Source organism: Chelonoidis abingdonii, chromosome 1, assembly GCF_003597395.2.
Source record: "Chelonoidis abingdonii isolate Lonesome George chromosome 1, CheloAbing_2.0, whole genome shotgun sequence".
Classification (NCBI taxonomy): Eukaryota; Metazoa; Chordata; order Testudines; family Testudinidae; genus Chelonoidis; species Chelonoidis abingdonii.
In genome coordinates, this window is record NC_133769.1 from 126,934,177 (window position 1) to 126,949,688 (window position 15,512).

Consider the following 15,512-nt stretch of genomic DNA (forward strand, 5'->3'; position numbering starts at 1 on the left):
AAGCTAATGTTGAAATTGCCTGCACGTCTACTCTAGTTATTTTCAACAAGAATAGCTGTTATACATTAATCTTAAATTTACAGCTGATACTATCTGATATAATGCATATTTGCCAAATTTATTCCCTTCTTGGCTAATTTAAAATGATTTCAGTCAAATTAAGATCCATTACAATAGAGCAGTCAGCTTTTACAGAGATTTATTTTTCCATCTGTTTCCTTGGGGAGTATCACTAAAATTAAGTGAGAAATTTCCACACATTAACAACATTTGGAAACTATGATTTGAAAATGTGTATCATAAATGCTGAAATATATTCAGGCTGCAACTAGCAACTACAGAGGCAGCGAGTGTTAAAACAAATCTCCAGCAAACTCCTGAGGTTAGATTAAGTATATTCTAGAAGCAAAAGCTTCAGTAAGATTAGCTGGCCCCAGACAAATGAGTCGTCATACCTAGGAGCAAAGGCCATCTAACTAACTCAACAGGCAAAGTACTGGATTTTTTGAATCCAGAATTAGTAAAGAGGCTAGGCAGGCTCCATCAGCAACTTGGTTTTAATTACGTCAAATAGGGACGATACCCTATACTTATCAAAAGGGTGAGATAACCAGTACTGAGCCAAAACACGGAAACCTTTCAATATCCGTCTAACCGACCGTTTATTTTCAAGTGTACTGAAACTGAAAGCGTATGACGGGAGAGAGACTTGGCAAATGGTGGCGTTCGCTACATCCTGCCTGCGGCTCAGCGCTGGAGGAGGGTGTCTCGGGCCCTGGCTGATAAGCGGCCTCCACCCTGCCCACCCTGCGCGGCTCCGAGGCGCTGGCACCCGCTCACCCACGCCCCGAGCTGGCCGGGCAGCCGTAGCCAGCGGGAGGCTTTACACAGAACAAGCCCTGCAGGCCGGGGCCTTTCCCAGCCAGGCCCCTCCTCCATTAAAGCCCCGCACGAAGCAGGGGCTGAGCCACGCACACCGGATGGGACTTTTAAACGCGACGCCGGGGGGGGGCAAAAAAAAGACAACCCTCCGCAAGGAAATGGGCGTATGGGGGCGGGGAGCTGGGGGGCCGAGGAGCTGGGGCACCCGATTTGGGGGAGACTTGGGAGGACGGCGCGGATCGGGGGGGGGGCTGATTATGGGGGAAGATGCTGGGGGCTAATTTTGAGAGGGGAGAAACTGGGGCGCCAGGACTGATGGGGAGGGGCCGGGAAGGGGTCGGCGCTGCACCCCCCTGGCTGGATTCCCTGGCAAGCGGGACTCGGCCCCAGGCCCGGTACAGGGGGGATTCCCCGCACCCCCAGTGGCCGCCCCGCGGGGCCCCGCTATCCCCCCCCGGCCGATACCTGCAGCGTCACCTCCTCGGGGCTCCAGTGGGGCCGCAGACGACGCAGCAGCTGCAGGGCTCCGTCGCGGCAGCCGGGCCCATCCACGTCGCTCAGGGCGATGTCCAGCTTGGGCACCTCGGGCGAGCCTGGCGGGACGTGAATGTAGTTGGCCATAGCGGGCAGCGATGAGGTCCTGCGACGACTTGTGACTCTGAGGGGCGAAACCTGCGATTGGGGCTGGCGCTGCGGGAAATTTCCACTTCAGTCCCGATACAGCGGCTGCGGCTCCGCCTCCCCCGGCTCCGTCTGCGGCGCAGGGCAGCCTGGGAAAGTGGTGGGCGGGGTCATCTCCTGGGGCTACAGCGGCATCTTCCCCCTCCCCTCCTGCCCCGCCTGGGACGCCGCCCCACGCTGTCCAGCCTGTGTCGCCCGCGGCGCCTCCGGACCGGCAGCTCCCTGCCTTTTCATGTCTGCATCTTTCCTTCCCCCCTCCCTCATCATTCCCCCCCGTCTTCATGTCTGGAGCTTTCCTTCCCCACTCCCCGCTCATCCCTCCCCCATCTCCCAGGCTGCCTCTTTCCTTCCCCACTCCCCCATCATCATCCCCATCTCCATGTCTGCATCTGTCCTTCCCCATTCTCCCCACACCCCTATCTCCCGGGCTGCTCCTTTCCTTCCTCACTCCCTCATCATCCCCCCCATCTCCATGTCTGTCTCTTTCCTTCCTCACTCCCTCATCATCCTTCCCCCCCTTCTCCATGTCTGCACGCGTGTGCACATGTGCAGCGCTTCTGCCCCCATACCCCCCCTCCCCCCCCCCACCAATCGCCCTGGATGCATCTTTCCTTCCCCATTCCCTCATCATCTTCCCCTGTCTTCCTCCCAATCTCCCTGGCTGCATTTCTCCTTTCCCTCTCCCTCAACTTTCTGGCTGGGTTTACTCTCTGCTGCCCCCAGGGAAATATTTTTGTATTCTTCTTTAACGAATAACCCATCTACATAACATCCCTCTTTTTACCTGCCTGTATCCATATGAAGCATCCAAGGAAGTGATTAATGAAAGCAGTTCATTATTTTATGGAAAAATCAAATGCAAAAGATTAACCCTAAGGTATAAGTCACCTTGCCTTTCACCTCTTCGTTTAGCTATGCTTAATGTGAGGTAATTTACAACAGAAGTGAGAACACCATATCTGTGTGGAACAAAGGTCAATTTGTGGTTAAAGGAGGGACATTTGACACACCCTAGTTTACTTTGTTGTTGTCCTTTTGCATTGTGTTCATTTTTCCTCTAAGGTGTGTGCCATTTTTCAAACTTTATTTTTCCCTGAACATGAGTTATTTTCCTAACCAGCTTTTTTCCCCTCATTCTTTTCTCTTTCTGTAGTTTCAACTGTAACTGTGTGCAATAGCATTTACAGCCTTAGGCTTAGATCCTCATCGGTTTGTAGGCTCCTAGCTTCCATTGGTTTTAGTGGACGTTAGAAGCATAAATACTTTTGAGTATCTGGGCCTTAACCAACCCTAAAAGCCTCTTCCAGAGAATTTACCCAAATTTAAACATCTGCCTAATAATCACCCTACCTTTCCTTAAGTAACATGGAGGAGTTATGCAATGTGAACCTTGCTTTTGTCAAGGTTTACAAGCCAATCTGAGTTAATTCCATGTCTTTATGGGCTGGAGTGCACATTTTCAAAGCCAGACTCTCCACCACAACTTGACTGTTTCCCAAGTTAGAAAAAATATGCTTTTGGAACTGGTAATCCTGTTTTCCAGCTGACTCTGATGTTATCCTGTAAAGATCACCATAAACAGCAGTCTGCATAACATTTTCAAAATTAATGATTTAAAGAAACATATATAGGAATTGATCGGTTTCCCAGTTCTTGTTACTATTGTATAGGGATGGACTACCCCAATGCACCATCTTGCAGCCCAAGGCAGTTTTCCCTAATTGAGGCAGCAGTAGGTTCACTTTAACAGGCCAGGGCAAGGAGAAGCCAACATATACTAACAACATAGCATGTCCTATTTTAATAAAATTTCAGGACAGGAGCAATTACAACACACAGTTCATAAGGTCCTCACCTCTGGACCCTCCCATTACCTAAAATTCACAAAAAAAAAGTTTCTGAGTCTAGTTAGGCTACTCTGAAGCTAAAGAGAAACCACCACCCACTGCAGCCTACATGGGTTCTATTCCCTTCTGTCTTGCTTAGCTTCCTGATCCTGTATAATACCCAGCTCTAGGCTGAGGTTGGCTGAAGCTACTTGAAAAACTCACGTAAAAAAAAGTAGCAATACACCTTCACAAATTTTATTATAAAGCATGTTTATTACAGCAGTGACTAAGGATCAACAAAGAATAGGGCCCTGTTGTGCTAGGCAATATACAAACACAGAGTAGTACAGTCCCTGTTGACAGACTCAAGGTACATTCTTTTCATCATACTGGACCCTAAACCTGGAACAGCCTCCTTATCAACCAGTAAGTAACTTCTCCATCCTCTTTTAAATCCTCTTCTTAAATCTTGCCTCTTCTCTTCTCATCAATAATTTTTGTAATCTCCCGTCACCTGAAGTTTTGTTCTTACTTTTCTCTAGAGTTTGTATTGTGTTTATATTGTAAACACTCTAAGGCAAAGATATATTTGTCTATACAAAAAAATCATATAAACTAAATGGGCATCTGCTGTGTTTTAAGGGACAACTCAGTGTGTGTGATATGTTATTTGTGTAAACATCTTATTCCATGTAATTGCTTATTTTCCATAAAGTCCTGATAATCCATTGAGATCCTTTCAGGGTTGCAATGGTGGTAACTAGATAGACATGGGCCTGAATCAAAATCCTAAACCAAACACTTCAGAAGTCTGAGTAATTTAGAATCCATATCTAAATGTCATAGTTTGATTACTGTCAGAAATGCAGTCAACTTCTGGCCTACCCTTTTGGTTACTTCTAAATACATCCACTCACACCTTGATTTTTTGAAAAACGTTTCCTGCTCTTTTCCATCCCATCTTTTTTTCATTCCCCCATTTTCTCCATTATTCCTCACCATCATTTCTCTTCAGTTTCTCCTTTTTCTTTATATCTATTTTCTAAACTCAAACCTGGCTTTAAATTTATGCTGTAAGAAAAACTTTTTCTTCTAAATGACATCAGAACAGCTTTAAACATGTTTGAAAAATCTCATCCTTCATACACACGAAGTTTCCTTTGGAAATGGCATGACAGATGTCAAAGGCTGAACGTGCCAACTTGCTTATATGAGTTCTTAATTTCAACAAGAGGGTTCATTCTAAATCAGGGGTCTGGTCCTGCAAACTCCGGTCCTGGTGCTTGCTATCATAAATAGCCCCAAGTTCAGTTGTTGATTATGAGTAGTCTCATTGACTTTGCAAAGTCTCACTGACTTCTCAAAAGTTGATTATGAGGATACTTTAAGCAGAATAGATACTGTGAAAGACAGCATGAGAGCTCAATTTGTTTGGGAGGTAGGGGAATTGAGCTTCCTCTTGTGAAATATTTACCAGATGATCCCTTGTTTTCTAGGAAGAAGTAAGAAGTTTATGTATAAGCATAAACCCATGTGCCCCTACACTGTACCTGATTTTTGCTTGGGAGTGTTTGGGGTACTCACTCACTCACTCATGCCCATCACCCCAATTGGGGTATGGGCCACCAGCAACAGATCTTCAGAGTCCTCTATCCTGGGCCATTCGCTCTAGCTGATTCCAGGTATAGCCCATTTTTTGCTATCAGCCTGAAGGCACGTTCCATGTGCCTATGGTAATCCTCCTGGCTGCAAGAAGGGTAATCGGCTTAGTGGCTTCCTCACTGCTTTCACCACCCAGCGTCATGCATCTTCGAGTTGAAGACCCTTCTTTTTCCAAGGTAAAAGTCTCTGTTGTCTCTATTGTTGGCGTTTCTGTAGCAGGTTGGTTTTTTTACGTGGTGGAGTTGCTAGCCCCATGCCCAACCCTCCTCCTTTACCCTGACTTGGGACAGGCAGATGGCCCCAAAGGACCTCTCTGGTGGAGTTGTTTGGGGTACTCCCCCGTGTTAAATTGGTTAAACTAAAGTTGTGGCTTGGCCCTTAAACCTATCTTTTGTGTGCTGTGTATATGTAATCTCTGCATGTCCAAGTCAATTTACAGGAAACATTTCCCACAAAACTGGGGTATTTGTCTTAAAGCTTCTAAAGGCAATTTCTTTTGGTTTTTAGCCTAGTCCCAGTGGCCACTACTATAGTCTCCAACCTGTGAAATCTATAAATAAAGACATTTGAGGAAAAAAGTAATGGCACTCCACTGAACTTCACTGGATTAGAGGAGTTTTTCTTGGAGGGGCAGAGAGAGAAGATGATCAATATTTTTTCTAAAAAATAAAGTCTGTCCCATCTAAGCAGCGACACTGGCATGTATGGTAACTATGTGACTGGCTTTTGGTCATAACTTTGCCACTCTCCTTCCCTTCCTTTCCAACTATTCAGAAAGGACCTATGTAAGCACTTATGCATTCTGCTCCCTCCCTCTGCTCATTATCTTTCCTGCTTTTAGGTTACATGACCCTCAACAATAACATCTGGGTTGTTTTTTGTTGGTTTTTTTTAAGCAGGCCCAGAACTGGTTTTAGCCTACCAGACTCAGTTCTCCTGGCTGTTTTCCAACATCCGATAAGGAAGAAATTGCTTTAAAGACAGCCTAATACACAAGATTTGATTGTAGCTGGTAAGTGAGTTTAACCTTTGTAGCCCCAATTAATTATTATAATAATAGTTTGCACATCTGAGGACCTCAAAATGCTTCACATACACTAACAAATTAATCCCCACAACATTTCTGTGGGTTATGGGTAGAGAAGTATTGTCCTAATTTTACAGATGTGGAAACTGGGTCAAACAAAGGTGACCCTGACCCTAACTTGTTATTAGGTCACACAGCAAGTCAGTGGTAGAACTGGAATAGAACTGTAGGCTTTGACTCCCTGTGCAGTACTTTAGCCACAAGGCAACCTCTCTCTAAAGAACATATAATCTTTATTGATTATTCAGCATCTGTTGCCTATGTCAAGCCAACTCACATCTCTGTACCAACATTTTATTCTCTTACTCAACTCCTACACTTATTATATTGATTTCTAAAGGGCATAGTACCCTAGCATCCATATTGATTTGCCATCTGGAATTCTAGATGTACAGGGATATTATAGCTTTATGATCACTTTGATTGTTCTTTATTATCACATTTTGATCTTGTTAAATACTAACTTAAAATATATCATTTTATAACTATTACATCTTGTCTGGCTATAAATGTCTCCAACATGGATGCTGCAGGATCACATTTCCTTAATGGCAGAATCCTTTTTCTTGTGTAAATTGCCCAAAGGCTGTGGATTACAACTCATGCAGGTACATTTTACAAAAGATACATATGACAGCAGAATAAGACCTTGAACTCTTTGCAGTTTTATGATTTAATTTTGTAGTAGTCTAGTAAGTGCCAGTAGGATATGAGACCAATTAAATGGTTCAGTTTTGGATCCCCTATTTCCCAATCTTTTTAGCATAGCTGATCCAATAACTGTTATGTTGAGCCAGTCTCAATTTCTCCTGGGCATGTCAAAGATCCTATTACACACTCAATATCCAAACTCCCATTTTTGTTGCTCAGCTGCCCAGATCTAAACAAAAACTGTGGGGCTGATACTTGTAACTCTAAGCTTTGCTCTGTTAGCTTTGTGCCCACCAATTTCCTGAGCAGGGTGAGGGACTTTTGCTAGACATTTGTGATGCTCTGTCCTCGCCAGCCTTATATTCCCCTTTTTTGTCAAGTTTTTGTACAGTATCAGCATTTAGCTGAACGGCTTCCACAGTAGAATAAACTTTCCTACCAAACAAGTTTAACTTTTTTGAGTCTTTTGATTTTGGGGTTGCATCCTGATGTTCTGCCTTTCTCTCTCATTGGCAGCAGATATCACTGAGGGCAGGGGATGGGAGTAAAGAAGCTCATAACCCTGGGAGGGTACATAAATCTTCCACTCAGTCCTCTTTGAAGTTGGGAAAAGAGATGAAGGTGTCTGCTACAGTCCCTTAACTGGGTCCATAATGGCCTCATTTAGGGTATGACGATCGGCGGATAGTGATCTATCAGGGATCGATCTATCATGTCTCGTCCAGACACAATACATCAATCCCGAGCGCGCTCCCCGTCGACTCCGGAACTCCACCAGGGTGAAAGGCGGAAGCAGAGTCAACAGGGGAGCAGCGGCCATTGATCCTATGCCTCGAGGATGCAAAGTAAGTCAATCTAAGTCAATTTAAGATACATCGACTTCAGCTATGCTATTCTCGTAGCTGAAGTTTTGTATCTTAGACTGATTCCCTCCCCCACACCCCAGTGTAGACCAGGCCTTAGAGTCAGAGCCACTCTGGAAGGACCTGCACTGGCTAAAATATTGATCAAGCGGTGAGAGGATTCTTTTACTTCCTCCACCTGTATACTTAAATGTAAAACAACCCTCTTTAACAATTCCTGGTGCAACATATAGTCATCTGGGGGAGGCAACATGCCCCCCGCCCCAAGACTGCATCATCAAGGGAGGAGGAAGAGAAGGTTAGCACTGGCTGCGGATGCTCTTCCTCCCTTTCTGGAGGGTCCTGTTGAGCAGGCTCTTGGAGTCCAGTACCAGGCATGGTAATGGACTCAGGAACGGGTGCTGCCTGATGGGTAGGTAATTGAATGCCTTTCTGAGGTCACCGAATAGGAGTACCAGGAATACGATCTAGCAATTGTGTAAAAGCCCCACGGATTCCAAAAAGGCCACTGGACAGGCATGCGCTCCCCCCCGCAACCCTGTGACTACTTGGCCAACCACTCAATGATATTCCTGTGATAGGATCCATGGAAGGCTGGAAACGTTTGGAGGAGGGGTAGCGAGAGCAGCTCTGCAGATGGGAAACTTAGTACCCGACCTCTGATTTGGAAAATATCATCTCTCAATAAGCTGACCAGAGGTGCAGTTCCAGATGGTGCCAGTGACTGGTGTGGAGGTGGAGAGGCCCACAGAGAAGCGAACATTGCAGGTTTCCCCTCTGAGGGTACCAAATGGCGAGCTGTCAGAGGTATATGAGGCTGGCCTGGTAACAAGTGTTGTAGTGATCTTGCAGGTTCTCCCATGTCCGCCAGCACCAATAGCATCAACTCTTGCACTGCCGGTGATACCAGCACCAATAGAGTCAGAAGGTCCCTGGCACCTGCAGACATCTCCAGTGACCAGTACTGAGATGGTGTTGGTACAGTGTGGTGCTGCCGATGTGGAGGAAGTTCCTTCTGGCTCTGGACTTGATGTCATCTGCCTAGGCACTGGGCAATGGTGCCAGGGATCTTCCCATTTTGGCAGTCTGCTTCTTATTCCTCTTCTTAGGCACTGGAGATGGTGAGCAGTGTCGGGTCTCAGGTACAATAGGAGGAATGCTCCTTATCCATGCGAAGTCACTCTGATGATTTTGACCAACCTTGCTCAAATGGAGGTCTCAAGGCTGCCTCTATGAGTAGAAACTTTAGCCTGGCTTCATGGTCTCTCTTTGTGCAACGCTTAAAAGTCCTTAAAATTTGGCAACGCTCTCCAATATGAGCTTCCCTGACGCACTTCAAGCAACTTGAGTATGGATTGCTCACGGTCATCATGACCTTACTGAAGGAAATGCCAGGCTTGAAGCCTGGAGACCAAGAACTGAGAGTCAACCAAAACCCTGAGTTGTCTTTAAAAAAAATCTAACTAAATATTAATTATATACAATAAAAAAGAACACAGTCCACTGAGAGAACTTGCAAATGCAAGAAGAGCAGTTCCAGCAACCGTCACAGGTGGGCTGCTCTCTTCTCACTTCTCCTGCTTTGTAGAAAAGGGGCAGGAGGCTCGGGGTCAGCTGGGCCTTTAATACTGATGCCAGTGGCATGCAGCAGCAGAGGGCACTTGAGCCATACTGATGGATAACACTGACAGAAAGAAATTCCAGCAAGTGTGCATGGGCACATGCACCTCAAGAGTGGAATGCACGTGTGCAATCACTCAAAGAAGAACTTTTACTTTCTTCTTTCATTTTGGTAAGTAAAACCTACTTTAGCAGCAATGATCTATCTCCTCTTCATGAAGTTACTAAGCTTTTTTTAATTTACAAACAAAAAGTACTCTAAAAGGCAATTTATAACCAACTGTGCAGTCTCTCATTAGTCTTATTATTCCAGTATGAGCTTGGGACCAAGCACTGTGTAAGCACTCAGGGAGAGACAGCCTGCCCCATATTGCATACAATCTATATAAATTAGCCATAGGATAGATAAGAGGGAAAATAGAGGCACAGAGAGGTGAAGTGACTGGCTACATAACAGGCTAGTGGCAGAGCCAAATATAGAACCCACATTTCCTGACTCCTGTGCTAGTGCCCGATCCACTGGACTATGTTGCCTCTCCAGTTGTTATGTTATGGTAAAAATGTATATTCTACAACTGGGTCTTCTTTGTGCTGGGTACTGTACATATGCAGAAAAGGGACAACCTCTGCCCCTGCTTCATTATGATTATTTTCAGTCAGAGCTGCAGAAAGCCCACAGGATGGAGACTTGTTGAAAATACGTAACTGCAAGCTAATGGCTAATGATTCCATTTTGTTATGAGTCATGCTGTCTCTGTACCTCTCAGCATTTGACATAGAGGACCTTTTGATCATGACAAAAAATGATTTGGAGTTTTGTGCATGACCTTGAACAGGCATGAAATTTATTTGGCTAATTGCTTGGCAATAGTTTCACTAGGCTTGCATGATTTAGAACCTGCTTCTTTCCATCGTGGGGTTCCTCAGGAATCTGTATTATGTTGTCTGCTATGCATTTACATGATCCCTCCTTTTTCATTCTATGGAAACCTGAAGTACACTTCCATTATGGATAGGTGAAGCTGGTTGAGCTGCAAAATCCAGTTGTTATGTTGAAGAATTGCCACTTTGAGGTCTGTTACTGAGAGACCAGAGAGATTGAAGTGTTCTCCTACTGGTTTTTGAATGTTATGATTCCTGACGTCAGATTTGTGTCCATTTATTCTACGCAAAAGACCTCAAAGTGGCAATTCTTCAACAAAAAAACTTCAAAAACAGACTCCAACGTGAAGCTGCAGAACTGGAATTAATTTGAAAACTAGATACCATCAGATTAGGCCTGAATAAAGACTGCGAGTGGTTGGGTCATTACAAAACCTAAACTTAATTTCCCCACCTCCTTTACTCACACCTCCTTGTCAACTGTCTGTAATGGGCCACTCTCTTACCACTCAAAAGTTATTTGCTGTTAATAGATTTATCTTGTTAGACTTACCTAACACTTGGTAAAGCACCCCCATCCTTTCATGTATTTATACCTGCTCTTGTATTTTTTACTTCATACATCTGATGAAATGGGTTCTAGCTCATGAAAGCTTATGCCCAAATAAATTTGTTAGTCTCTAAGGTGCCACAAGGACTCCTCACTTTTTTTACCTAAAACTTGAGTTGACCTAACTGCGTCGCTCAGGCCTCAGAAAAATTTCAGGCATTGTACAACGTAGTTAGGTTATCTTAACCCCCACCGTAGATGCAGCTAGGTTGACACAAGATTTATTCTGTTGACCTAACTGCCACCTCTTCAAGAAGTGGATTTATTATGGCAATGGAAAAACCACTTCCATCACTGTAGTAAATGTCTATGCTACACTGCTGCAGCTTTGCCACTATAGCACTTGTAATGTAGGCATACCCACAGAAAGTCATATAGCACATCTCATCCTTCAGTCCTCTCTAAGGCAAAACTCTCCATGAAGTCAATGGGAATTTGGCCTGAGTAAGGACAGCAGGATTTGGAGAACAGTGGGTTAAATTCTGCTCCCAAATACATAAATATACCCCCAAAGTGAGTTGCATCTGTGCAGATGAGAGCAGAACTTAACCTTGTGTATTTTAAAAGCTGCAGCACACTGATTTCAATGGGACTACCTACCTGCTTACAATGATGTTTCTACTTAAGTGCTTTGCTGGATTAGGTTTTAAGAGTCTAATTCATTTCTCTTTGTAGCTAAATTAACCCCTTGAATAGGAATTAATGTAGATTGTTTTACTAATGTAGCCTCCCTGTCTCTCATGTTTGGGTTCATAAATTGCATCTTGCTGCTTCTTTGGCTGAAATGCTGTCACTTTTCCAAGCTTTTGATATTTATTGCACTAGTTTTTTGGAGGAGAGAATGCAAAAACTGTATATTGTTTCTGCCTGATGAGTATGAAGGCTAGTTTGAAAAGACATCACTCCTTTTAGATCTTTTAATGGGAGAAAAAAGAATTCATTCTAGTAAAACTAATGTCCAGTAAACTTACAATAAATGAAAGGAAAACATTTTTCACCTCTCACAAGCCTGGGGAACACACTGCCCCAGGTGGTTTGTTAAATTCTGTGGCTGGATAGTTTTATGGCTAATAATAACATCTGCAGTTACTGTACACAGCACCTGCTAAGATAAGGATAATTAAATCTCATTCTTTCAGGACATAAACTAATCGCCACAGAAATCAGGTGGGAATTTTTTCTCCCAATTATTTATTAGGTGCAGCAGTGCACATCTGCTTAGGTTCATTATAGGTTTTTCACTTTCTTTTGAAGCATCTGGTCCTGGACACAACTGTAGCAAGTGAATAAATGTGATATATCTGGTATTTTGGTCTCCATAGTGGAAATCTTACAAGACCCCCAAAACCTTTGTTAATTTCACAGCTAATCTATCTTCGTACACTGTCAGTCATGGAATGTTACTTTATTCTGGCTTCCTGAAATAAGCTTCTTGCTCCAGAAAGGCTTGCTCCCCCTACCTCACTAGAGGCAAATGCAGACCTATTCTGAAGGTATAGGGAACTAAGACGGATCCTGTATTTAAATACAAAATAAAAAAATTCCAGGGAAACTAGTGTAACTTTAATGGCATTACCCCTGATTTATACTGGTATATATGAGAGATGAACTAGGCCCATGGTTTTTAGCTCAAAGCATGTTTGTGTCAACACATCAGTGCACAGTGCCAGCTAGTTGTATACTGCACAGGGTCTTCACGATCATGGCTGAGGCTGCCTTACCTGCACTTCTGGGCTGTGCAGGGCCAGGTGCCGCCACAAGCTGCACAAGGAGCCTGGCCCCGGAGGTGGTGGCGGGGATGGCTGCTGCTGTGCTGCCTCCTTGTTTCCACTTAGGATTGCCACCTTTTCCACAGATCAAAAAACCCAGACATCAGGACTTGTCAAATGGCATCTGGACACACAAGATGAAACCTGGATTATCCGGGTGAAAACTGGATAGGTGGCAACCCTTCATTGGCCATAACCATATAACAGTGAAGAGAACAGGATGGATAACAGTCTAGTGCAGAAGTTTTACATTATGTGTAAGGCCAGGTCTACACTACAACTTACATTGATGTAACTGCATCCCTCGTGGTACGAAAAATTCACACCTACGAGGGAAGCAGTTATACCAACCTGACCCCTAGTGTAGACAGCGCTGTGTTGACGGGAGGGCTTCTCCCATCGACATAGCTAACAGCTCTCACAGAGGTGGATTAACACCAGTGCAGCTATGTTAAGTGTAGACCTGTCCTAAAATAACATATGTAATAAACCTCAGAGAAAATGGCTCGGTTAAAGGAAAATTACCATTCTGAAATTGTTTAAGGGTCAAATTCTCTAAATTATACTGGTGTAAATAAGGATAAAGTATTGACTCCTAGTGGAAGCACACAAAGAATTCGTTGTGAGAGCATTATATATATTCAAAATAACTCGTAAAACATTTATGTATACATACATACACACACACGCAAATAATTTTAGTGCAAGCTGATTTTTCTATAGTGTAGTGTGAAAATTAGAATCTATTTCCACATTATGTATTCAGAACACATGATTCCAATCTCCATTTTGTAGACCAGAGAGAGACAGTTCTTCTGAGACTGATGCAACTTTACAGTATCTTCCCTAATGAGCTTGCCAGCCGTTCATGTGCCCGCTGGGGAAATCCTGATCATCAGGGAATTATTTAGTTCTCAGTGGTCATTGTGCACTCTATTCCAGTTGTTTAAGGTGATACTGCATGTGGTACATATTAGCTTTCACTTTCTATGCTTTCTTTTCATAATGACATTTCTGTATAATCTTTTGCTATTTAACGATTAAAGTTGTTATATGTCTTTGTCTGGATAAAAGTCACATATACCTTAAAAAATGTAACTGTGATTCCTAGATGTGACTATTACTGGGTGGCTTACTTGTGGGTCTGAGGGGCTGAGGCTAAGCCAGCCCTGATTACTGAATGAACCACACCTGGGTTGAATCAGGCGATCCTCATATAAAAGAGCAGGAAAGTGTAGGGAAAGGGCAAATCCAGGAGATAGTGGTGATGCCTGTAAAAACTGCAGTTACTAGGGAAGAGTAGGCTCCTGAGTTACTAGGGAAGAGCAGGAGAGTGAGTGTGTGAGTTTGTGTTTATGTTGTTTTTGGATTAATTAGCAGAGAAACACTGAATGGGGGTTGAAGCCTAGAGGGCCGAAGCCTAGAGGGCCAGAGTGACCCCAGAGGACTCAGAGTGACCCCAGAGGGAATTTGTTTGAATTCCCTGTAGGCTGTGAGTTCTTAAATGGGCCAGAAGAGGAGGAAAACATAGGCAGGATGCTGTAGAGTGACCTCTAGCCATAAGGGGGCACTAGGATGGTGGCCAGCTGTATTACAGTGACCTTGAGGAATTCTGTATCCCTAATTGCCTTTTCCCCTACAGGAAATGGACTATGTTTTAACTGTGAACTTGCCCACCCCCCCATAGAAATCAGAAAACCAATGCTCATGGTTACACCAATTTTGTATGAAGTGAGTAGTAGTAAGTAATTTCATATAAAATGCAAGTATCTTCATGCAGCCACTTGGTAGATGATGATGATGGCTATTAAAATGTTGTAATTTCCCTGTAAGATTTTAATTCCAGCACAAATTGTTCTAGGGGGGAGGGATAGCTCAGTGGTTTGAGCATTAGCCTGCTAAACCCAGAGTTGTGAGCTCAATCATTGAGGGGGCCACCACTGCTGAATTGCCACCAAATCCACAGGACTGGCAGTCCTCCTACAGGCATACCACCAAAGGCTGCTTGACTGCCACCCTTACAGGGACCAGCAAGGCACCCCCTCCACCAGCTTGCCACCCCAGGCACACACTTGGAGCAATGGTGCCTGGAGCCACCACTGTAGAGAAGGCAGGAGGCTAGACTCAATGACCTTTCAGGGTCCCTTCCAGTTCTACAAGATAGGTATAGCTCCATATATTATTACCAATTTCCTGCAGAAAGCACTGCAATGATGGTCTCCCTAACTGAGATCAAATGTTACTGTACAACTTCCCATGTCCTATTTCAATAAAAGATGTTATTGTTACGGTGAAGGTTGGGTGAAACCATTGAAGCTGGTGGGTATGATAGCTGCCCTTTATTAAAGATAAATGCAAAAAGCAGATGAGTTCCTTTGTGGAGTAAGAAGCTGGAACAATAAGAGCCATTGCCAAAAACACAAGGCCATATGCAAGACTGGTCAGAAGCTGAGCTATGTGGGTGGAGGGGTTAATGTGGGGGACTGGCTAGTGTTTGGTGGAGGTGTATATATCTGTGGGCAAAAACAGACAGCAGGAGAAGCCAAGTGGGAGCAGGGTTTTTTTGGTCAGAGAGCTGATTGGAAAGAACCTTGAAAATATCAGCAAACTGTCTCCTGCTGTAGGATCTTCTGTACATTCTTTGTAAATAAACAGGCTTGCATTAAATAAACACCTAACTCAATCATTAACTTCTCCTAACAGAAATATCCCACAACACCCTGAATATTAATTAACTGCATAGGTCAAAAGGGGTGAAACTATATTCTAGTCATTCGTTCCTCTTGCCTTAAAGATACAGCATATCTTGAAAATGGAAGGACTGAAATATTGTAGTCAGAGCAAGAGGCACAGTCAAGAGTTATAGACACTATTTCCTGATTCTACCATTCACTCTCAGTGGAGACCTTGGGCAAATCACTTAACCACTCCCTACCACCATTTCTCCATCTGTAAAAGAGGCATGATGCTTACTTC

At 44.0% G+C, this 15,512-nt stretch overlaps 1 protein-coding gene across 1 annotated transcript in view; it reads right to left on the minus strand.

The window, feature by feature from the left end:
* The window catches only part of ETNK1 (ethanolamine kinase 1), a 55,522-nt gene extending 53,873 nt beyond the window's left edge, over window positions 1-1,649 (minus strand). The window contains exon 1 of the mRNA XM_032798355.2: window positions 1,348-1,649. Coding sequence (XP_032654246.1) covers window positions 1,348-1,503 — 156 coding nt within the window. The 5' untranslated portion in view covers window positions 1,504-1,649. The remainder of the gene's footprint in view (window positions 1-1,347) is intronic.
* Between the last annotated feature and the right edge of the window lie 13,863 nt (window positions 1,650-15,512).